A 26,086-nucleotide genomic window follows, 5' to 3' on the forward strand; every position below is an offset into this window, starting at 1 on the left:
TATTTTTCTTTTGTTTTTTCTTTTTTTGAGATGGAGTCTTATTCTATTGCCCAGGCTAGAGTGCAGTGGCGCGATCTTGGCTTACTGCAACCTCCACCTCCTGGGCTCAAGTGATTCTCCTGCCTCAGCCTCCCAAGTAGCTGGGATTACAGGCACCCACCACCAAGCCTGGCTAATATTTGCAATTTTAGTACAGACGGGGTTTCACCATGTTGGCCAGGCTGGTCTCGAACTCCTGACCTCAAGTGATCTGCCTGCCTTGGCCTCCCAAAGTGTTGGGATTAAAGGCATGAGCCACCGCGCCTGGCCGATTTTATTTTTAATGTCAGAAGTTCTTTGATTCTCTTTCATATCTTGATTTTCATTTTTGATAATCTTCTGTGCCTTGGTCTCATTTTCGATTTCTCTTTTATTTTATTAAATATTTTCTAAATTGTTACTTTGTATTTCAGCATCTGATTTGAGGGAGGTTATTTGTTTTTCCTGACTTTTGTTTATGGTGGCTTATTCCTTCCCATGGTTTTAGAATTATTGATTATGTACACGTTTGATCTCCATCTACAGAAATCCAGAGGGGCCTCCATTAAGAATACATTTCTTTACAAATTCTTAGGGGAGTCATTTTTCCTACCTAAAACTGAGGCTGAAAGACAAGTTGCCTTGTCAATTCTTTCTGTTGGACAGCAAATTTTTTCTAGCCCAGCCCTTCACTGACAATATACCTCTTTAATGGTCCTGGCTTTATTTGTATATATGTGTGTATGGTGAAGAGGAAATAAATAGTTCCAATTGCCAGTCTGAAACATAACAAAAACTGCCTTCTGTTTTGTGGCTATTCAAACCTAAGGCTCTGGTTTTGTGGTATCTTCAAATGCCTTGAAGTTTACCACAATCTCTCTCTCTCCCTCTTTTTTGCGACAGGGTCTCACTCTGTTGCCCAGGCTGGAGTGCAGTGGTGTGATAATGACTCACTGCAGCCTTGACTCCCTGGGCTCAATCAATCCTCCTGCCTCAGCCTGCTGAGTAGCTGGGACTAAAGGTATGTGCCACCACACCTACCTAATTTATTAATTTTTTTTGTAGAAGTGGGTTATTACTTCTTTGCCAGGCTGGTCTTGAATGTCTGGGCTCAAGCAGTCCTCCCACTGTAGTCTCCCAAAGTATTAGGATTACATGTGTGAGCCACTGTGCCTGGCCAGTTGACCATGATCTAAGTACTCATTTGTCACTGTAGTTTGCAGCTCCTTCTCTGGATTTGATGCCCCCTCCGGACCTCATGTTGAGATGTAATTCCCAGTGTTCCAAGTGGGGGCCTGGTGGGAGGTGTTGAGTCATGGGGGCGCTCTCTCATGGCTTAGTTCTGTTCTTGTGGTAGTGAGTTCTCAAGAGATATGATTGTTTAAAGTGTACGGTACCTCCCCTACTCTCTCTTGTTCCTGCTTTTGCCATGTGGCATGTCTGCTCCCCTTTGCCTTCCGCCATGATTGTAAGCTTTCTGAGGCCTCCCCAGAAGCCAAGCAGATGCCACACCATGCTTTCTGTAAAGCCTAAGAAACTGTCAGCCAATTAAACTTCTTTTCTTTAGATTACCTAGTCTCCAGTATTTCTTTATAGCAATGCAATAATGGCCTAATACAGATGCTTTTGATTGTTATTATCTTGAGACAGAGTCTTTCTCTGTTGCTCAGGCTGGCGTGCAGTGGTACCATCATGGCTCGGTGCAGCCTCAATGTCCTGGGCTCAAGTGATTCTCCCATCTCAGCCTCCCAAATAGCTAGGACTATAGGCATGCATCACCACATCTAACTAATTTTTAAATTTCTTTTTGTATAGACTAGGTCTCCCTATTATTGCCCAGCCTGGTATCAAACTCCTGGGCTCAAGTCATCTTCCTGCCTTGGCCTCCCTAAGTGCTGGAATTATAGGCATGAGTCATCACATCCAGCCTGGAATTTTATGTTCTTTTGAACTCATCTGGGCATTTAACGGATGTTTGTTATATTATATCTAGAATTTCTAGGTGTTTTGTTACAGGAGGAATTTTCAGATGTTTCATCAGACAAATTAAAAGTAACAAAAGTTTTAAGAGTTTCAATTTGATTTTAAAAAACATTTATGGATAAGCACTATCCTGGGATCCAGGGATTACCAAGATAACTAAGACTTTAAGAAGCTCACAGTCTAGTTGAGCAGACAGATAAGCAAACAATGACCAGTGCTAAATGAAATGATCAACAAATGGACATACAGGAAAGAAGCTGTGGCAAGACAGATGGAAGAAAGTTGCTTTTATTTCATAGGATTGCCACTGTTAAGTGCTTTTTAAAGGTCTGTCATTTGTATTTCTAAAAGTATTGGTACCCTGTCTATCAGACTTGATTTAAGTCAAGGACTGTATTTTATGCTTCTTTATATTTACCTAAGGGGCCTAAATTAAAAACAGAATAAACTGGGACTTGGGCTCCTGGGAAGATGAAGTGGATATACTTTTTCATATTCATTCCACTAAGTAAAACTAAAAATGCTGGGCAGTATATGTAAGACAGACATAAGAAGACCCTGAAAGGTGCTGAGAAGAAGCAGATTAACTAGGGACTTTGGGACCTGAGAAATGATACAGTGGTGAGTTCCATGTGTTTTCTTTTTAAAAAATTAGTATTATTTTAGATTGATAAAGCATAATTATATACATTTGTGGAGTGCAATGTGATGTTTTGACATATGTATACAATGTGGAATGATTAAATCAAGCTAATTAACACACTCATCACTTTTTTTTGTGATGAGAAATTTGAAATTTGCTATCTCAGCTATTTTGAAATATATAATACATTATAGTCACCCTGCCATGCAATAGATTCCCCACTCATGCCACAAAGGCTGAATGGGGAGCCTAGACTTCCATCCTCCTCAGGGTATTAGAAGGTGCTTCAACCTCATGCCAGGTTAAGAAGGCCAAGTAGTGAGGGCTTGGGACTCTCATCCCCACCTACAGTAATTAGTTCCTCATTCCCTTAGAGACTATGTGAGGAACTTGGATATCTATCTTCCTGTGGCAATGATGAGACACTGTCTTCCCTCCCTGCTGGGGTAGTGTCAGAGACGTACTGGAGAGTCAGAATTTTCACCACTGGCCAGAAATACCATAGCCACACCACTTGGGTGTCAGTGGAAACCAGATGGTGAGAAATAATAAAGCAATCTTTCCCCTCTCAGACAAAGCAGTGGCAATCCTCCCACCTCAACCTCCTAAGTATCTGGGATTACAGGCACGAGCCCTGCTCAAACATGTTAAACCCAAAGAAATTCACATTAAGACAAACTACAGCCAAACTTCTGAAAACTAAAGACATAGGAAAATCTTGAAGTAGTGAGAGACAAACAACATCTTACCTATGAGGGAAAACAATTCAAATGATAAAGAATTTTACATTAAAAAAATGTGAAGGGCAGAGGAAGTGGCATGATATTTTTCAAGTTCTGAAAGAAAATAATTGTCAACCTAGAAGTTTATATATAGTAAATACATCTTTTAGGAACAAAATAAATATCAGGATATTCTTAGGTGAAGGAAACCTAAGAGACTGTATTTCCAGGAGACCTACCCTAAAAAATGGCTAAAGGAAGTTCTCTAAACAGAAAGGTAATGATGAACAAAGGGATCATGGAACATCAGGAAGCAAGAAAGAGCAATGGAAATGAATATAAATGTGGGAGGACACAGCACATTTTCCTTCTCGAGTTTTCTAAACTATCAAAAATCATAACACTGTCTAATATGGTCCTAAATGCATGGAGACAAAATATTAAAGACAGCTGGGCATGGTGGCTCACCTGAGGTCAGGAGTTTGAGACCAGCCTGGCCAACATAGTGAAACCTTGTCTCTACTAAAAATATAAAAATTAGCCAGGCATGGTGGCAGGTGCTGTAATCCCAGCTACTTGGGAGGCTGAGGCAGAAGAATTGCTTGAACCCGGGAGGTGGAGGTTGCAGTGAGCCAAGATCGCGCCACTGCACTCCAGCCTGGGCAACAAGAGTGAAACTCTGGCTCAAAAAAAAAAAAAAAAAAAAAAAAAAAAAAAAAATATATATATATATATATATATATATACACACACACACACAATATACCTATATATAATATACCAATTATATTTTAAGTGGGTCAGGCTAAAGGCATTCTTATGAGTTGAATTTTTCACCTCTAAAAAAGATATGTTGACGTGACAATTCTAGTACTTCAGAATGTTACCTAATTTGGAAATAAAATCCTTGCAGATATAATTATTTAAGATGGGTTTATATTAAAGTAGGGTGGGCCCTACTCCAATATGACTGGTATCCTTATAAGAAGATAGCTATCTGAAGACACAGAGACATGGGAAGAATGCCATGTGACAAAGGCAAAGACTGGAGTGATGCAGCTATAAGCCAAGGAATGCCAAAGCTTGCTATCAAACTACTAGAAGCTAGGAAGAGAAGTTTCCCAACTGGTCTCAGAGGGACCATGGCCCTGAGACATTTTCGTCTGGGACTTCTAGCCTCTAGAACTGTGATACAATAAATTTTAGTTGTTTAAAGCCACCTAGCTTGTGGTACTTTGTCATGGTGGCGCTAGGAAATGAATACAGACACGTGAAAGGGAGGTAAGTTTTCTGTACTTCACTGGAACTGGTAAAATGCTGATTAACATTAGACTCTGATAGGGTATGTATATATAAAGTAACACTGAGAGCAGCCACTAAAAAAGCAATACAAAGAGAAACATAAGCACTATAGACACACTAACATGGAATTATAAAGAAAAAGTTTAAGTAACTCACAGGCAGGAAAAAGCATACAAAAGCAAAAAACCAGAGAGAACAAATAGAAAACAAAAAATAAAATGGCAGTTAAGTTTTAATATATTAATAATTACATTAATATAAATGATCTAAATACACCAATTAAAAGAAATTGGAAGAGTGGATTAAAAACATGACTCAACTAATTCAACTATATAATGTCTAAAGGAAATGCATTTCAAATATAACAATATGATCAGGTTGAAACTAAAAGGATGAAAAAAGATATGCCACACAAACATTAATCAAAAGAATGCTATGCTAATATGGATATATAAAACAGATAAATTAGACTTCAGCACAAAGAAAATTACCAGAGTCACAGAGAAACATTACGTAATGACAAAAAAGCCAATCCACCAAGAAGATATAGCAGTTCTAAATATCTGTGCATCAAACAATAGACCTGCAAAATGAGTGAAGCAAAAACTGATGAAGGAGAAATAGTCAAATCCAAAATCATGTTTGGAGACTTCAATATTTTTCTGTCATCAACTGATAGAAAAACTAGAGAATCAACAATGATATAGAAGAACTAAAAAACACCATTGAGCATTAAATAGCTAACTCGGTGGGCTTGAAGCACAAACACTGCACATTTCAAAGAAAGGACTGGCTCTTGACTGGCTTCTGGGAGATAACTTCTGAGACCTTAGAAAATCCTGCCCAATAAGAGTGTCTTTGTATACTTGACACTTTGGGCCATGCCAGATAGTTTATGCAACTAATGTGCTTTATAGGAAACACCTGTTTTTATTTGCCTGGGGTCTTGGGCCATGCTCTATCAGTTTGACCTTTAGGTAACAAACCTTAACCATGAGTGTAACATCTTTCTGAGTTCTGTGAATCCTAGTGAATCATCCGACCTGAGAGTAGTCATGGGGAACACTGACACAACCATCAACCAACAGGATCTAATTGACATATGTAGAAGATTTTATGAAACAATAGCAGAATACATATTCTTTTCAAACAAATATGGAACATATGCCAAGATATCCTTGGCATAAATATCCTTGGTATAACCTGATCCATAATACAAACCTCAACAAATTTAAGAAAAATGAAGTCATGTGGAGTGTGTTCTCTGACCACAATGAAATCAAACAAGAAATCAAGAATGACAACAGGAAAATCTCCAAACACTTGAATGTGAAACAACATAGCTTAAATAATCCATGGGTCAAAGAGGAAGTCTCAAGAGAAATTTTAAAAAATACATTGAACTGAATAAAAATGAAATACAACATACAAAAAGCTGTGGGACACTGCTAAAGCAATGCTTTAGCATTGTCTTGCTGAAAGGAAAATTTATAGCACTAAATGCTCATTAAGAAATAGGAAAGTCTGGAGGGGGCGGAGCAAGATGGCCGAATAGGAACAGCTCCAGTCTCCAGCTCCCAGCACGAGCGACACAGAAGACAGGTGATTTCTGCATTTTCAACTGAGGTACTGGGTTCATCTCACTAGGGAGTGCTGGACAATCGGTGCTGGTCAGCGGCTGCAGCCCGACCAATGAGAGCTGAAGCAGGGCGACGCATCACCTCACCTGGGAAGCGCAAGGGGGAAGGGAATCCCTTTTCCTAGCCAGGGGAACTGAGACACACAACACCTGGAAAATCGGGTAACTCCCACCCCAATACTGTGCTTTACCAAGGGTCTTAGCAAACGGGCACACCAGGAGATTATATCCCACACCTGGCCGGGAGGGTCCCACGCCCACGGAGCCTCCCTCACTGCTAGCACAGCAGTCTGTGATCTAATGGCAAGGCAGCAGCGAGGCTAGGGGAGGGGCGCCTGCCATTGCTGAGGCTTAAGTAGGTAAACAAAGCCACTGGGAAGCTGGAACTGGGTGGAGCTCACAGCAGCTCAAGGAGGCCTGCCTGTCTCTGTAGACTCCACCTCTGGGGACAGGGCACAGCTAAACAACAACAACAACAACAAAAAGCAGCAGAAACCTCTGCAGATGCAAATGACTCTGTCTGACAGCTTTGAAGAGAGCAGTGGATCTCCCAACACAGAGGTTGAGATCTGAGAATGGACAGACTGCCTGCTCAAGTGGGTCCCTGACCCCTGAGTAGCCTAACTAGGAGACATCCCCCACTAGGGGCAGACCGACACCACACACCTCACACGGTGGAGTACACCCCTGAGAGGAAGCTTCCAAAGCAAGAATCAGACAGGTACACTCACTGTTCAGCAATATTCTATCTTCTGCAGCCTCTGCTGCTGATACCCAGGCAAACAGGTTCTGGACTGGACCTCAAGCAATCTCCAACAGACCTCTACAGCTGAGGGTCCTGACTGTTAGAAGGAAAACTAACAAACAGGAAGGACACCCACACCAAAACCCCATCAGTACGTCACCATCATCAAAGACCAGAGGCAGATAAAACCACAAAGATGGGGAAAAAGCAGGGCAGAAAAGCTGGAAATTCAAAAAATAAGAGCGCATCTCCCCCCCAAAGGAATGCAGCTCATCGTCAGCAACGGATCAAAGCTGGACGGAGAATGACTTTGACGAGATGAGAGAAGAAGGCTTCAGTCCATCAAACTTCTCAGAGCTAAAGGAGGAATTACGTACCCAGCGCAAAGAAACTAAAAATCTTGAAAAAAGAGTGGAAGAATTGATAACTAGAATAATTAATGCAGAGAAGGCCATAAATGAACTGACAGAGATGAAAACCATGACACGAGAAATACGTGACAAATGCACAAGCTTCAGTAACCGACTCGATCAACTGGAAGAAAGAGTATCAGCAATTGAGGATCAAATGAATGAAATGAAGCGAGAAGAGAAATCTAAAGAAAAAAGAAGAAAAAGAAATGAACAAAGCCTGCAAGAAGCATGGGATTATGTAAAAAGACCAAATCTACATCTGATTGGGGTGCCTGAAAGTGAGGGGGAAAATGGAACCAAGTTGGAAAACACTCTTCAGGATATCATCCAGGAGAACTTCCCCAACCTAGTAGGGCAAGCCAACATTCAAATTCAGGAAACACAGAGAACGCCACAAAGATACTCCTTGAGAAGAGCAACTCCAAGACACATAATTGCCAGATTCACCAAAGTTGAAATGAAGGAAAAAATCTTAAGGGCAGCCAGAGAGAAAGGTTGGGTTACCCACAAAGGGAAGTCCATCAGACTAACAGCAGATCTATCGGCAGAAACTCTACAAGCCAGAAGAGAGTGGGGGCCAATATTCAACATTCTTAAAGAAAAGAATTTTCAAACCAGAATTTCATATCCAGCCAAACTAAGTTTCATCAGTGAAGGAGAAATAAAATCCTTTACAGATAAGCAAATGCTTAGAGATTTTGTCACCACCAGGCCTGCCTTACAAGAGACCCTGAAGGAAGCACTAAACATGGAAAGGAACAACCGGTCCCAGCCATTGCAAAAACATGCCAAAATGTAAAGACCATCGAGGCTAGGAAGAAACTACATCAACTAACGAGCAAAATAACCAGTTAATATCATAATGGCAGGATCAAGTTCACACATAACAATATTAACCTTAAATGTAAATGGACTAAATGGTCCAATTAAAAGACACAGACTGGCAAACTGGATAAAGAGTCAAGACCCATCAGTTTGCTGTATTCAGGAGACCCATCTCAATGCAGAGACATACATAGGCTCAAAATAAAGGGACGGAGGAAGATCTACCAAGCAAATGGAGAACAAAAAAAAGCAGGGGTTGCAATACTAGTCTCTGATAAAACAGACTTTAAACCATCAAAGATCAAAAGAGACAAAGAAGGCCATTACATAATGGTAAAGGGATCAATTCAACAGGAAGAGCTAACTATCCTAAATATATATGCACCCAATACAGGAGCACCCAGATTCATAAAGCAAGTCCTTAGAGACTTACAAAGAGACTTGGACTCCCATACAATAATAATGGGAGACTTCAACACCCCACTGTCAACATTAGACAGATCAACAAGACAGAAAGTTAACAAGGATATCCAGGAATTGAACTCATCTCTGCAGCAAGCAGACCTAATAGACATCTACAGAACTCACCACCCCAAATCAACAGAATATACATTCTTCTCAGCACCACATCACACTTATTCCAAAATTGACCACATAATTGGAAGTAAAGCACTCCTCAGCAAATGTACAAGAACAGAAATTATAACAAACTGTCTCTCAGACCACAGTGCAATCAAACTAGAACTCAGGACTAAGAAACTCAGTGAAAACCGCTCAACTACATGGAAACTGAACAACCTGCTCCTGAATGACTACTGGGTACATAAGGAAATGAAGGCAGAAATAAAGATGTTCTTTGAAACCAATGAGAACAAAGATACAACATACCAGAATCTCTGGGACACATTTAAAGCAGTGTGTAGAGGGAAATTTATAGCACTAAATGCCCACAAGACAAAGCTGAAAAGATCTAAAATTGACACTCTAACATCACAATTAAAAGAACTAGAGAAGCAAGAGCAAACACATTCAAAAGCTAGCAGAAGGCAAGAAATAACTAAGATCAGAGCAGAACTGAAGGAGATAGAGACACAAAAAACCCTCCAAAAAAATCAATGAATCCAGGAGTTGGTTTTTTGAAAAGATCAACAAAATTGATAGACCGCTAGCAAGACTAATAAAGAAGAAAAGAGAGAACAATCAAATAGACGCAATAAAAAATGGTAAAGGGGATATCACCACTGACCCCACAGAAATACAAACTACCATCAGAGAATACTATAAACACCTCTATGCAAATAAACTAGAAAATCTAGAAGAAATGGATAATTTCCTGGACACTTACACTCTCCCAAGACTAAACCAGGAAGAAGCTGAATCCCTGAATAGACCAATAGCAGGCTCTGAAATTGAGGCAATAATTAATAGCCTACCAACCAAAAAAAGTCCAGGACCAGATGGATTCACAGCTGAATTCTACCAGAGGTACAAGGAGGATCTGGTACCATTCCTTCTGAAACTATTCCAATCAATTGAAAAAGAGGGAATCCTCCCTAACTTATTTTATGAGGCCAACATCCTCCTGATACCAAAGCCTGGCAGAGACACAACAAAAAAAGAGAATTTTAGACCAATATTCCTGATGAACATCGATGCAAAAATCCTCAATAAAATACTGGCAAACCGGATTCAGCAGCACATCAAAAAGCTTATCCACCATGATCAAGTGGGCTTCATCCCTGGGATGCAAGGCTGGTTCCACATACGCAAATCAATAAACGTAATCCAGCATATAAACAGAACCAAAGACAAAAACCACATGATTATCTCAATAGATGCAGAAAAGGTCTTTGACAAAATTCAACAGCCCTTCATGCTAAAAACGCTCAATAAATTCGGTATTGATGGAACATATCTCAAAATAATAAGAGCTATTTATGACAAACCCACAGCCAATATCATACTGAATGGGCAAAAACTGTAAAAATTCCCTTTGAAAACTGGCACAAGACAGGGATGCCCTCTCTCACCACTCCTATTCAACAGTGTTGGAAGTTCTGGCTAGGGCAATCAGGCAAGAGAAAGAAATAAAGCATATTCAGTTAGGAAAAGAAGAAGTCCAATTGTCCCTGTTTGCAGATGACATGATTGTACATTTAGAAAACCCCATTGTCTCAGCCCAAAATCTCCTTAAGCTGATAAGCAACTTCAGCAAAGTCTCAGGATACAAAATTAATGTTCAAAAATCACAAGCATTCTTATACACCAGTAACAGACAAGCAGGGAGCCAAATCAGGAATGAACTTCCATTCACAATTGCTTCAAAGAGAATAAAATACCTAGGAATCCAGCTTACAAGGGATGTAAAGGACCTCTTCAAGGAGAACTACAAACCACTGCTCAGTGAAATCAAAGAGGACACAAACAAATGGAAGAACATACCATGCTCATGGATAGGAAGAATCAATATTGTGAAAATGGCCATACTGCCCAAGGTTATTTATAGATTCAGTGCCATCCCCATCAAGCTACCAATGAGTTTCTTCACAGAATTGGAAAAAACTGCTTTAAAGTTCATATGGAACCAAAAAAGAGCCCGCATTGCCAAGACAATCCTAAGTCAAAAGGACAAAGCTGGAGGCGTCACGCTACCTGACTTCAAACTATACTACAAGGCTACAGTAACCAAAACAGCATGGTACTGGTACCAAAACAGAGATATAGACCAGTGGAACAGAACAGAGTCCTCAGAAATAATACCACACAGCTACAGCCATCTGATCTTTGACAAACCTGAGAGAAACAAGAAATGGGGAAAGGATTCCCTATTTAATAAATGGTGCTGGGAAAATTGGCTAGCCATAAGTAGAAAGCTGAAACTGGATCCTTTCCTTACCCCTTATATGAAGATTAATTCAAGATGGATTAGAGACTTAAATGTTAGACCTAATACCATAAAAACCCTAGAAGAAAATCTAGGTAGTACCATTCAGGACATAGGCATGGGCAAGGACTTCATGTCTAAAACACCAAAAGCAACAGCAGCAAAAGCCAAAATTGACAAATGGGATCTAATTAAACTAAAGAGCTTTTGCACAGCAAAAGAAACTACCATCAGAGTGAACAGGCAACCTACAGAATGGGAGAAAATTTTTGCAACCTACTCATCTGACAAAGGGCTAATATCCAGAATCTACAAAGAACTCAAACAAATATACAAGAAAAAAGCAAACAACCCCATCAAAAAGTGGGCAAAGGATATGAACAGACATTTCTCAAAAGAAGACATTCATACAGCCAACAGACACATGAAAAAATGCTCATCATCACTCGCCATCAGAGAAATGCAAATCAAAACCACAATGAGATACCATCTCACACCAGTTAGAATGGCAATCATTAAGAAGTCAGGAAACAACAGGTGTTGGAGAGGATGTGGAGAAATAGGAACACTTTTACACTGTTGGTGGGATTGTAAACTAGTTCAACCATTATGGAAAACAGTATGGCAATTCCTCAAGGATCTAGAACTAGATGTACCATATGACCCAGCCATCCCACTACTGGATATATACCCAAAGGATTATAAATTATTCTACTACAGACACATGCACACGTATGTTTATTGCGGCACTATTCACAATAGCAAAGACTTGGAATCAACCCAAATGTCCATCTGTGACAGACTGGATTAAGAAAATGTGGCACATATACACCATGGAATACTATGCAGCCATAAAAAAGGATGAGTTTGCGTCCTTTGTAGGGACATGGATGCAGCTGGAAACCATCATTCTTAGCAAACTATCACAAGAAGAGAAAACCAAACACCGCATGTTCTCACTCATAGGTGGGAACTGAACAATGAGATCACTTGGACTCGGGAAGGGGATCATCACACACTGGGGCCTATCATGGGGAGGGGGGAGGAGGGAGGGATTGCATTGGGGAGTTATACATGATATAAATGATGAATTGATGGGTGCTGATGAGTTGGTGGGTGCAGCACACCAACATGGCATAAGTATACATATGTAACAAACCTGCACGTTATGCACATGTACCCTAGAACTTAAAGTATAATAATAAAAAAAAATACAATAAAAAAAAAAAAGAAGAAGAAAACAAACAACCCCATCAAAAAGTGGGCAAAGGATATGAACAGACATTTCTCAAAAGAAGACATGCATACAGCCAATAGACACATGAAAAATGCTCATCATCACTGGCCATCAGAGAAATGCAAATCAAAACCACAATGAGATACCATCTCACACCAGTTAGAATGGCAATCATTAAGAAGTCAGGAAACAACAGGTGCTGGAGAGGATGTGGAGAAATAGGAACACTTTTACACTGTTGGTGGGATTGTAAACTAGTTCAACCATTATGGAAAACAGTATGGTGATTCCTCAAGGATCTAGAACTAGAAGTACCATATGACCCAGCCATCCCATTACTGGGTATATACCCAAAGGATTATAAATCATGCTGCTATAAAGACACATGCACACGTATGTTCATTGCGGCACTATTCACAATAGCAAAGACTTGGAATCAACCCAAATGTCCATCAGTGACAGACTGGATTAAGAAAATGTGGCACATATATACCATGGAATACTGTGCAGCCATAAAAAAGGATGATTTTGTGTCCTTTGTAGGGACATGGATACAGCTGGAAACCATCATTCTCAGCAAACTATCGCAAGAACAGAAAACCAAACACCGCGTGTACTCACTCATAGGTGGGAATTGAACAATGAGATCACTTGGACTCGGGAAGGGGAACATCACACACTGGGGCCTATCATGGGGAGGGGGGAGGGGGGAGGGATTGAATTGGGAGTTATACCTGATGTAAATGACGAGTGGATGGGTGCTGACGAGTTGATGGGTGCAGCACACCAACATGGCACAAGTATACATATGTAACAAACCTGCACGTTATGCACATGTACCCTATAATTTAAAGTATAATAATTAAAAAAAAAAAAGCTGCAGAGATGGAAAAATATACACTAGACTTTCTGCCCTTGAAAAAAAAAAAAGAATGCAATATACCTAGTAATAACTTTTTATATTGACAAAATACTTTTAAAATCTGGGCATTTGTCATTAAATAAAATACATTATTAAAATAAAAAAAAAAAGAAATAGGAAGGTCTGAAATAAAAATCTAAGCTTCCATCTCAAGAACCTTGAAAAAGAAATAAAAATAAACCCACAACAAGCAAAACAAAGAAAATATAAAGAACAGAAATCAATGAAACTGAAAAATGAAAAATGGAGAAAATCAATCAAACAAAAGTCTGGTTTTTAAAAAGATCAATAAACTTTGAGACACTTCTGGCAAGGCTGACCAAAAAAGAGAGAGAGAGAAGTCTAACACATTACCAATATTAGGAATGAAACAGATTATCACTACAAGCCCTCTCAACATCAAGAGGAAAACAAGGGAATATTATAACCAATTCTACACAAATTTTAATGACTTAGATGAAATGAACCAATGACTCAAGAAATGAACAATTCACCCAACATAAAATCAAACATTTGAATAGCTGCATGTCTTCAACAAGAGTGGAAGAAAAAAGTGAATAACTGCATGACTATTAAAGAAGCTGAACCTGTAATTTTATTTTTCTGCATATGTTTAATGTAAAAACTTTATTATGTTAAAGTATTCATAAAGTTTAACTTTTTAACCCCTTTAAAGTATATAGGTCTGTAGCATTAAGTACATTCACATTGTTGTGCAACCCTTACCACTGTCTGTCTCCAGAACTTTTTCCATCTTCCCAAACTGCACTTGGTACCCACAAAACAATAAGTCTCCAATGCCTTCCCCAGGGATCCCCCTTATCCTACTCCCCACCAGGCCCCGACCACCATTTTATTTGTGTCTCTATGAAGTTGATTACTCTAGGAACCTCGTATAAGTGGACTCATGTAGTATCTGTCCTCTTGTGAGTAATTTATTTCACTTAGCCCAGTGTCTTATAGGTGCATCCCTGTTGTAACAGGTGTCAGAATTTCCTTTATTTTTAAAATGTGTAATTTTAAAATGCCCCAAAAAACAGATCTCTAGGCCCAGATGGTTTCACTAGAGAATTCTACCAAACATTGAAAGAAGAATTAACACTAATTCTACACAATTTATTCCAGAAAATAGAAGGGAGCAACATTTCCCAATTCATTTAATGAAATGTCTAGTATCCTGATGCCAAAACCAGAAAAAGACAGGACAAAAAATAAAAACTACAAACCAATATCCTTCATGAATACAGATACAAAAATCCTTAACAAAATATTAACAAGTGAAGAATTCAGAATATATAAAAAGAATTACATATACATATGTAACAAACCTGCACGTTATGCACATGTACCCTAGAACTTAAAGTATAATAAAAAAAAAAATTAAAAAAAAAAAGAAATATTAAGTGACTTTAAGAAAATGGGGTGAGCATTTGCTTGACTGAAGTTAATGGAGATCTGCAAAATAACTGATATAATTGTTGGTTATATAATTATTTTGATTCCTCAAAATTAAAGTAGAATTTTTTTTAAGGGCTTTCTTTGGGTTTTAGCTCATCTTCAGTTCCTCATGATAAATGTTATGTGTACAGAATATTAGATCATGTTCTCTTATAATCTGATGCTGAGAGGGACTTAGGAAGCTTTTTGCATCCACTTAAAATGCTGCTGTTTTCTTAAAAAAAAAAAAAAAAGAATTACATAGTATAAGTAAGTAAGGTTTATCCCAGGATACAAGGCTGGATCAATATTCCCAAATCAATTAACATAATCCACCTTATGAACAGACTACAGAATAAAACAGTGTGATAAAATCAATTGACACTGAAAAAGCATTTGACAAAATCCAACACCCATTCATGATTAGTAATAGAGTGTATTATAGGTCCATTTATGATAATGAAAATTACGATAAAAATAAAGAATAGAGGACATAGTGTGTCTCCTCTGAAATTCATATGTTAAAGCCCTAACCCCCTGTACTTTAGAATGTGACTATTTAGAGCTAGGTTCTTTAAAGAGATAATTAAATTAAAATGGGGTCATTAGGGTAGGCCCTAATCCAATATAACTGGTGTCCTTTATCAGAAAAGGAGATTAGGACACACACAGAGAGAGAAATCAGACACAGGCATGCACAGAGAAAAGACCAAATGACCACCTTCTCTCTGTGTTCTCTCTGTGGCCAATTGCATGCCAAAGAGAGGGGTGTCAGAAGAAACCAAACCTGCTGACACCCTAGTCTCAGACTTGTAGCCTCCAGAACTGTAAGAAAATACGTTTGTTGGTTAAGCCACCCAATCTAATGGTATTTTATGGCAGCCCTATCAAACCAGTATAGAGGGCAAATTCCTCAACCTAATAAAGAACATCTATAAAAAACATACAGCTAACATTTAACTTAATGATGAAAGGTTAAATGCTTTTCCCCTAAAATTGGGAACAAGGCAAGGAGATCTGTTGTCACCACTCTTACTTAACATAGTCTTGGAAGTTCTAGTCAGGGCAATAAGGCAAAAAGGAACTAAAAAGCACACACATCAAGAATGAGGATATACACTATTTCTATTTGCAGCAAATCTTAAAAACAAATCTACAGGGCTGGGCGCAGTAGCTCACGCCTGTAATCCCAACACTATGGGAGGCAAGGTGGGCAGATCATGAAGTCAGGAGTTTGAAACCAGCCTAGCCAACATAGTGAAACCCCGTCTCTACTAAAAATACAGAAAAATTAGCTGGGCATGGTGGTGGACACCTGTAATCCCAGCTACTCGGGAGGCAGAGGCAGGAGAATCAATCACTGAACCTGAGAGGTGGAGGCTGCAGTGAGCCGAGATCGTGCCATTGCACTCCAGCCCGGGAGAATGCAAGACTCCGTCTCAAAAAAAAAAAAAACAACAAAACAAAACAAAACAATCTACAAAAAAACTATCCTAGAACTGACTTCAACAAGGTGGCAGAATAAAAGATAATCAATTGTGTATCTATATAATAGCAATGAACATGTGGACACTAAAATTTAAAAATACAATATAACAACTGCTTAAAAATTGAAAACTACAAAATGCTGATGAAAGAAATTAAAGATCTAAATAAATCAAGAGACTCAACATAGTAAAGATGTCAACTCTGCAAACTGATATGCATATTTAATGTAATTCCCATAATTCCTAAAATCTCAACAAGATTTTAAATTTAGACAATATTATTCTAAACTTTATATAGAAAGGCAAAGGAAGCTAAATAGCTAGAGCAATTTTGAAAAAGAAGAATGAAGTGGCAGGAATCAGTCTGTATGATTTGAAGACTTATACGGCCACAGTAATGAAGACTGTGTGGTATTGTTGGAGGGGGAGACACATCAGTCGATGGAACATAACCGAGATCCCTAAAATAGACACACAAATCTACCCAAATAATTTTTGACAAAAGTGCAAAAGCAATTCAATGGAGAAAGGACAGTCTTTCCAACGAATGGGTCTTAGAACAGTTGGACATCCACATGTAAAAAATAGAACCTCGCCCTATGCCTCAGATCTTATACAAAATTAACTGAAAATAAACCATAAAATGTAAAACTATACAATCTTTTAGAAAAAAAACATAGGAACAAATCTTCGGCATCTATAGGTGGGTACAGAGTTCTTAGACTTGACACCAAAAACACAATCCATAAAACTGATAAATTTGACCTCACTGAAATTAAGAATGTTTGCTCATTGAAAGACAGGATGAAAAGTTATAGACTGGGAGAAAGAATTCACAAATCACATATTTAATAAAGAATTAGAACCTCACAACTCAACTGTAAAAACAATAGAAAGTGTCCTTATTATCTCTTATAAAAGAAGAAACCAGGCAAAGACATGAGCAGAAATTTTACCAGGGAGAATACATATACATATGGCAAATAAGCACATGGAAGTTACGTTCAATATGATTAGCCATTAGGCAAATGCAAATTTTAAAAAACTTCATTAAAAATAGTGACACTACCAAATTCTGGTGAGGATGCAGAGAAACTGGATTACACATATATTGGTGGTGGGAATGTAAAAATGGTGGAGCTACTCTGGAAAACAATTCAGCAGTTTTGAGAGAAACTAAACATAAATTACTATAAAACCTAGCAATTTCACTCTGGGCATTTATTCCAGAAATTTATTCCAGAAGCGAAAATTTGTGTTCACATAAAAACCTGCATTACAATTGTTCATAGCAGCTTTATTCATGATTGCCCAAAACTGGAAACAATCCAGATGTTACTCAACAGGTGAATGGTTAAACTGTGGTACATCTATGCCATGGAATACTACTCAGCAATAGAAAGGAATGAATTATTGACACACTCAACAACTTGGATTAATTGCCAGATAATTATGCTGAGTTCAAAAACCCAATCTCAAAGGTTATATATATGATTCCATTTATATAACATTCTTTAAATGACAAAAACAGAAATGCAGAACAGATTAAGTGATCACCAGGGGTTAAGGACAGGGAGTGAGGAGTGAGGTGGGGCAGGAGGGAAGTAGGTGTGGTTATAAAAGGGCAACACAGGCATCCTGATGATGATGGAAATGTTTTGTATCTTGACTGTATTCATATCAAGCCTTGGTTTTGATATCATACTATAGTTTTGTAAGATGCTACAAATGAAGGAGATTGGTAAAGGATACTGGGATCTATTTTTTTTTTTACAAATGTATGCATTTCTACAGTTATCTAGAAACTAAAAGTTTAATAAAAAAGGAAAAAAAAGAACAAACCCACAAATCATACTACTTATTTACTGAACACCGGTTGTGCGGCCACGCCCTATTTAAGGTAATCTCACGAATGTTATTTCTTATTTAATTTTCATGAATGCAAAAAGATTATACCCATTTCCCAAATAATCTTTCATGAAATACTAATTCTTTGTGACATTAGTAGCCTTCCTTGGAGGTACTATGTAAAAGGAAATCACTAGTCAAGTAGGTTTAAGAAAGACAAAAACAATTTTGTTTCAACTGTAGGATTTTTAAGGTCTCTAATATCTAATGAACTTTATAAATATTCAAAACAAGGCCATCATAGACAGCTCCCTTTAATTTTCCCATGTCTTTAATTTTGGAACCCTAGTTCTCACATGATGCCCATTAACAACTTGTCTGAAGACCCAGTATTCCTTATAATATAACAATAAATGTTGGGTTATAGTTTTCTTACAACATCTCTACTGAAGTGAGCTTTTGTGTGTTATTTCAATTTAGGCTATAGATTTACTGTCACAGGTCTGCATATACTTCAATCATAGTACAGATGATCCAAACTACTTACCATGTAACAATATAAATAGATCGAAGTACTAATGTAAAGACCAACATTCCATACATGACCTAAATAGGAATGGAAAATGAGGTTAGTATAATAATTATTCTTTGGTAAAGGAAGTCTATTTTGCCTATCAAAATAGCCTTCCCAATTAAATGTAAATATTTATTATCCTTCATTACATTTTAGAGAATAGAATTTTAAAAAATGTGTGAAATCACTGAGTCATGCTAACTTCTGAGGAAAAGTTAAGAGGCTGCTTAACTTTATTAAATAACCAATATCAGAATTCCTGTATCAATTTTAATTCTGAATGGATCCTTGACATTTTAAATATCTGCTGAAACCTGAACAAATGTTGTAATTTTGCCTCATACTCTTCAGCTCCTCTCTTCTCTTTAGCTTTGCTTTCAGCAAATACAGTAATTGTGCTTCCCATTTTACAATATTATAAACCTGAATTCTTTTAACTCTTCTAAATGCCTCTGCATTCATATGCATCCTCCCCTGGCATTCTTTCTCATCCCTAGTCTCCAAAAAAGGTGCCCACTTCTTGACTAAGGTTAATCCATTTTCCTGTGTTCTTTATTCTATATGTTCCCATATCTTCCTAGCATTGGCTCTTCTTTCTTTTCTGTATTGAGCATTAGATGAGTATTAGTACCTGGAAAATTGAACCTAGTGGGAAAATATGATTTAGCAAATACATATAAAGCCAATAGTTGAGAAAGCACCACCCAGGTCAAGAAGTAAATCCTAGTTAACCCCCCAGAAGTGCTGCATTTGTGTCTTCCCAGTCCAACCCTCTCCCTTCCTTTTTAGAGGAAACCCCTCTCCTGACTTGTATAATAAATATTGTTTTGCTTTTCTTTATATAATTACTAACTTAAAGTAGTCATCTACAAATGCATTCCTAAGTAATTAATAATACTGTTTGCTTTTGAGTTATAATAGAATTTTGATTAAGTTTTATTTTATTACTCTTATTTCTTTTGAGGCAGGGTCTTTTGTCGTCTAGGCTGGAGTGCAGTGGCATGATCATAGCTCATTGCAGCCTTGATCTCCCAGGCTCAAGCCATCCTCTTGCCTCAGCCTCCCGAGTAGCTGGGTGGCTGAGGTGTGCGTAACCGTATCCTGGTTAATTTTTTTCTCTTTAGTATAGACGAGGTCTCACTATGTTACCCAGGCTGGTCTCAATCTTATGTGGATAAGGGCAGAAAAGAAGCTGTGTATATGAATAGCTCTGGGTCTTCTGATGAGATGAAGATGCTACATCTGCTATACCTCTCACCCTGTATCCTTCTATAAAGCTGAGTAAACATAGTATTAGATTAAAGCTTATTAGAGTCTCATTGCCAGCTTAAATCCATAACCACAGCTCAAATGGTGAACAAGACAGGCATAATCCCTATACTCACAGCAATTACAATCTAGTAAAGGGAGAGATAAGTAACCAGGCAATTATAATACAGTATTATAACTCTATGGCAGGAACTGTACAGAGTACTTTGTAAACACATGGGAAGGCCACCTAATACAGACTTATACAGTAGAAAGTCTTTCTAGAGGATACGGTATTTAAAATTTTATACCTGAAGCTCATGTAGCAGTTACCTTAAAAGAAAGTGGAAGAGAGTTATTGTCATATCTTATATTCCAGAGACAAGGAGGAAAAAAAATCCTTATAGTATATTGTTGTAATATAGAATAGGAAAAATGGAGTCAGAGACCAGAGGTCGAATCTGGCCTTTCAAGTCATGTTAAGGAGCTGGACTTTATATAACAGTAACAGAGGCTGGGTGTGGTGGCTCACGCCTGTAATCCCAGCACTTTAGGAGGCTGAGGCAGGCGGATCACTTGAGGTCAGGAGTTCAAGACCAGCCTGGCCAACATGGTGAAACCCCATCTCTACTAAAACTGCAAAAATTAGCCAGGTGTGGTGGCAGATGCTTGTAATCCCAGCTACTTGGGAGGCTGAGGCACAAGAATTGCTTGAACCCAGTAGGCGGAGGTTGCAGTGAGCTAAGATTGCACCACTGTACTCCAGCCTGGGTGACAGAGCAAGACTCTGTCTCAGGGGGAAAAAAAAAAAAAAGGCTGGGCGGGGTGGCTCACACCTGTAATCCCAGCACTTTGGGAGGCTGAGGTGGGTGGATTACCTGAGGTTAGGAGTTCCAGACCAGCCTGGCCAACATGGTGAAAACCCATCTTTACTAAAAAATGCAAAAAATTAGCTGAGCGTGGTGGTGGGTGCCAGTAATCCCAGTTACTTGGGAGGCTGAGGCAGGAGAACTGCTTGAACCCGAAAGGCAGAGGTTGCAGTGAGCCAAGATCGTGCTATTGCACTCCAGCCTGGGCAACAAGAGCAAGACTCCATCTCAAAACAAACAAAACAAAACAAAACAAAACAAACAAACAAACAAACAAAAGGAAAAATAATGGAAAGTCAATGAAGGTTTCACCAATAGATAACATGGTCAGACTCATGTATTAGAAAGATGTCCCTGTTGTGCTGAGTGGAGAATGAGAGGGAGGTGAGACTGACAGGAAAGAGACCAATGATAACGTGTTGTAGTAATCTAAGTGAGAGATGGAGACCTGAACTAGGGTAATATAGGGGAGATGCAGAGAAGTGAACAGATTAGAGATTTAGGGTTCAGACTAATCATTAATTTGAATGGAAGTTAGAGAGGGGGAAAGACAAGGATGATGGCCTGGTTTATGGCATGGACAGTTAGATGCATGGCAAAATTAATTATTGGATTAGAGAATATATGAAGAGAAGAAAGACTAGGGAGAAAAATGGTGAGTTCACTTCTGCATATATGTTCAGAGTTTGATGTGCCAGTGAGATAGCTAAGTAGAGACATCTAGCAGAAGTTGGATACCTAGGTCTATAGTTTAGAAGAAAAATCAGAGCTGAAGAAACAGAACTGTCAGCATATAGGAGTCAATGGGAATGAATTTCCCAGGGATTTGTTGAGCATATGAAATGATGGATTAGGAAAGAACCTATGCCTTGGCAACAGCATGGGACTTTTTCAAATTAACTTTCTTCTCTCCAGAGCACACTTACCCCTACTTCTGATGCTGCCCATTGCTAGTGGCCTACCCAGTATTCATTCTCTCCTTCCGACTATATAGAAACTGATTTTATCTGGCTGGCAGCATGTTCAGCTATGTAAGTTTGATTTCTCAACTTATAGAGTTGTTTTTTTTTTTTTTAAGTAAAAAGGATGATAGAATATAGACTTTTCCGGTCCTATATAATTTTTATCTAACAATATGTATATTTTTATAGTGAAATTTTATCTATATTTAATAGTTGTTTTCAGTCTCCAGACTCCAAAGGCTATAAAAGTATTATTAGTGTTTTCTCTCTACTAAAGCAACTAATACAAGTTAAATCAGGATAACACAGAGAAGGATGGGCTGTAATTTTAGATAGAGTTGTTAGATAAGTCCTCTCTGCTAAGTTAACATTTAAGCAGAGACCTGAATGAGTGAGGATATAAACCATGTAGATAGCTGGGGTACTAGTATCCTAGGCAGTGGTAATAGTGAGTGCTAAAGTCCTAAAGTGGAAACATGCTTGTTGTGTTTGAATTAGAAAGCAAGACTCACTGTGACTGGAAAGAGTGAAGGAGGGGCAAGTGGAAGGACATCACCCTACCCTAACATGGTTTTTCTTTTTTATAGCAGTTATCACCTTCTAGCAAGTATGTATACTATATAAATTTACTTGTTATATCTATAGTGTATTGTTTCATATCATCCTATAGCACTGTTTTTTGTTTTTTTGTTTTTTTTTTAAATCCTTTCTCAATGGACTAGAGCAACAGAAATCAAACTTGTCTCTTTCCTTGGCCTTTTACTTCCTTCCTCCAGACCCTAGGTAGCCTTTCAATGATCTTTCTAAAATGAGAATCTCATCTGGTCATACTGCAGCTTAAAACCCTTTAATGGCTCCTGACTGCTTATAATTTTAAGCATAGTATAAAGGGCTCCTCATGACCTAACCCCTCATCAGTAATCCAAACCCATCTCCTGCAGCTAGGGCCAGCCATACCAAATATTTACAGTATACCAATGCTTTTAAAACTTTTCTATGAAATACTCCTAATAGCAAAGGAAGAATGACTTATTCTTGATGGACAGAGATGGGAGAGGCACACTGAAAACACAAACTTCTTTGAAGTTTCTTATTTCATCCTAAAAATTCATGTGGTCATTGTACTTAATTCTATAACATATTTATATTTGTTTTAACTTTAAAAAGTTTAATCCCAGCTGGGCACGATGGCACATGCCTGTAATCCCAGCACTTTGGGTTGCCAAGGTGGGCGGATCACTTGAGGTCAGAAGTTTGAGACCAGCCTGGCCAACATGAAAAAACCCTGTCTCTACTGAAAATACAAAAATTAGGTCAGGAGTGGTGGCTCACGCCTTTAATCCCAGCACTTTGGGAGGCTGAAGTGGGCAGATCACTTTAGGTCAGGAGTTCAAGACCAGCCTGGCCAACATGGCGATACCCCGTTTCTACTAAAAATACAAAAATTAGCCAGGCGTGATGGTGCACACCTGTAGTCCCAGCTACCTGGGAGGCTGAGGCATGAGAATAACGAACCCGGGAGATGGAGGTTCCAGTGAGCCGAGATTGTGCCACTGCACTCCAGCCTGGGTGACAGAGTGAGATTCCGTATCAAAAAACAAAAACAAAAAAAGTTTAATCCCTGCAATATAGTTGAATAAAATAAATGTTATAGGAAAATAGGAATGTTGAGATGCAGTCAGTGATTTTGTAAACACCTCAGCACGCTACCACAAATCCCTGGGTGAACTTGTACTCCTGTTTCATGTGCAAGAGTTACCAATTCACACTTCTGTACCTTAACACAGGGGTTCCCATCCCCCAGACTGGTACCGGTCTGCAGCCTTTTAGGAACTGGACTGCACAGCAGGAGGTGAGCTGCAGGCAAGTGAGCATTATTACCTGAGCTCTGCCTCTTATCAAATCAGCAGTGGCATTAGATTCTCATAGGAACACAAACACTATTGTGAACTGCACACACAAGGGATCTAGGTCGTGTGCTCCTTATAAGAATCTAATGCTTGATGATATGAGGTAGAATCCCAAAACCATTCCCTGGCTGTCTGTGGAAAAACTGTCTTCCACAAAATCGGTCTCTGGTGCTAAAAAAGGTTGGGGATTGCTGCCTTAACACAGGCTTCTCTATAGATGGAATAGCCTTTCTCTACTTCTCTACCTGTGACATCTTGTTCATCTTCAAGACTCTTGAAGCCCCTCTATGAGTCATCTAAGTAGACAGAGCATACCCTTGTCTATATTACCACTGCTTTTACATATTTATCACAAGACTTATATACTGCAATTATTTTTTACAAGTCTATATTACTGATTAGATAATGATCTTCTTGAGATTAGTGGCCATATCTTATTTGCCTGTGTATACTAATGTTAGTTAACATTTATTGTTTACTATGTGACAAGGGTTTTATATGCATTATTTCATTCAATCCTCAAACTTAGGAGGTTATTATAGAGAGAGGGTGTAAGTTCCTTGAGGGCAGGGCTTGTTATTTTATTCACTAGTGTATGTATCTCTTGTGCCTAGTACAGTGCCTGGAACATTGAAGGCACTTAAAAAGGGTTTGTTCAGGCTGGGCACAGTGGCTCACACCTGTAACCCTGCCTGAGCTTCACCAAGGCGGGAGCTGAGGCGAGCAGATTGCTTGAGCTCAGGAGTTTTGAGACCTGCCGGGCAACATGGTAAAACCCATCTCTACAAAAGATGCAAAAGAGCCTGTTGTAGTGGTGTGTGCCTGTAATCCCTGCTACTTGGGAGGCTGAGGTGGGAGGACTGCGTGAGCCCAGGAGGTCAAGGCTGTAGTGAGCTGTGATGGAGCCACTGCACTCCAGCCCGAGTGACAGGGCGAGGCTCTATTTCAAAAAAAAAAAAAAAAAAAGGTGAGGAGATTGTTGAATAATGAGGAAACCAAAGCTCAGAGAGGTTAACTAACTTGTCCAGGGTGTAGAGTTAGTAAGTGGAGGAGACTAGATTTTAAATCCAGGTCTGCTTGACTGTATGTAGATCATAAAGTCTTTGCTTTGCTGCCTGTCTGCAAATTCCAGCTCAGAATTTGGTGCAGAGAAGGCAGACAGTAGACATCTGTTGAATGAATGAATGTCTTTTACCTTTGGATTACTTATTGGCTTCACCCTAGCATTTCCTTATTTCTTCATTTCTCTATCCTGATTTTTAATCTCTAGGCCTACGACACAAGCCACAGTGGGTATGGATAGACCTAGCTTTCATCCTGCTTCTCTTCTTATCAGTAAATATTACTGCTATACATAGAGAAGAAAATCTTTATTAGTGGAAAAACACATGGATATTGCACTAGGGGTAGTTACTTATTAAGAGTTGTTTTTTATTACATAGTGTCAAATAGTTCTAAAACACAAAATGAAAAATAGATGGTCATAAAACTTGTAAAAATTAACCCAGAATTTCCAAATTTTATATTTTTGTGGTCATTATTTTTCTTTCTTAGTAAAGGCGAACAAGAAGTTTATAAAAACTAAGGTATTTATACAGATTAACTTCATTTATTTATTATTATTTTAAAAGAGATGTTGTCTGGGCTGGAGTGCAGTGGCACAATCATAGTTCACTGCAGGTTTAAACTCCTGGGCTCAAGGGATCCTCCCGCCTCAGCTTCCCAAGTAACTAGGAATACAGGCATGTCCCACCATGCCTGATTAATTTTTTTTTTTTTTTTTTTTTTTGCTATGTTGCCCAGGTTAGTCTCGAACTCCTGGCTTCAAGCAATCCTCCCACCTCAGCCTCCCAAAGGACTGAGATTATAGGCTGCTGTGTCTGGCCAACTTTGTTTTTTATACTGTTAATAAAACTTTCTAAATAAAAGAGTAATTACATAATGGCATAATTTCAACAAGAAAGTGATGATGTCTTTTTTTTTTTTGAGACAGAGTCTCATTCTGTTACCCAGGTTGGAGTGCAGTGGTACGATCTCGGCTCACTGCAACCTCTGCCTCCTGGGTTCAAGTAATTCTCCTGCCTCAGCCTCCCAAGTAGTTGGGATTACAGGTGCACACCACCATGCCTGGCTAATTTTTGTATTTTTAGTAGAGATGGGCTTTCACCATGTTGGCCCGGCTGGTCTTGAACTCCTGACCTCAACTGATCCACCCACCTCGGCCTCCCAAAGTGCTGGGATTACAGGTGTGAGCCACCACGCCTGGCCATGAGGATGTCTCTTCTGTAGCATTTATTTTAGTTCATCCACCTGCAACTGACCTGGAGAAAAGCAAGGCATAATAATGTGGTTATAGAATATATTTCAAAAGCCAGGTTCCAGTTAGATGATTATTGTATAGCTTGAATTGTAAAAGTT

At 38.8% G+C, this 26,086-nt stretch overlaps 1 protein-coding gene across 1 annotated transcript in view; it reads right to left on the minus strand.

Annotated features, from left to right (window-relative positions):
- The window catches only part of ACER3 (alkaline ceramidase 3), a 163,653-nt gene that overhangs the window by 15,439 nt on the left and 122,128 nt on the right, over positions 1 to 26,086 (minus strand). The window contains exon 7 of the mRNA XM_010366770.2: positions 18,653 to 18,711. Within this exon, the coding sequence (XP_010365072.1) occupies positions 18,653 to 18,711 (59 nt within the window). The remainder of the gene's footprint in view (positions 1 to 18,652; positions 18,712 to 26,086) is intronic.

The sequence above is a fragment of the Rhinopithecus roxellana genome, chromosome 15 (genome assembly GCF_007565055.1).
Source record: "Rhinopithecus roxellana isolate Shanxi Qingling chromosome 15, ASM756505v1, whole genome shotgun sequence".
Lineage (NCBI taxonomy): Eukaryota > Metazoa > Chordata > Mammalia > Primates > Cercopithecidae > Rhinopithecus > Rhinopithecus roxellana.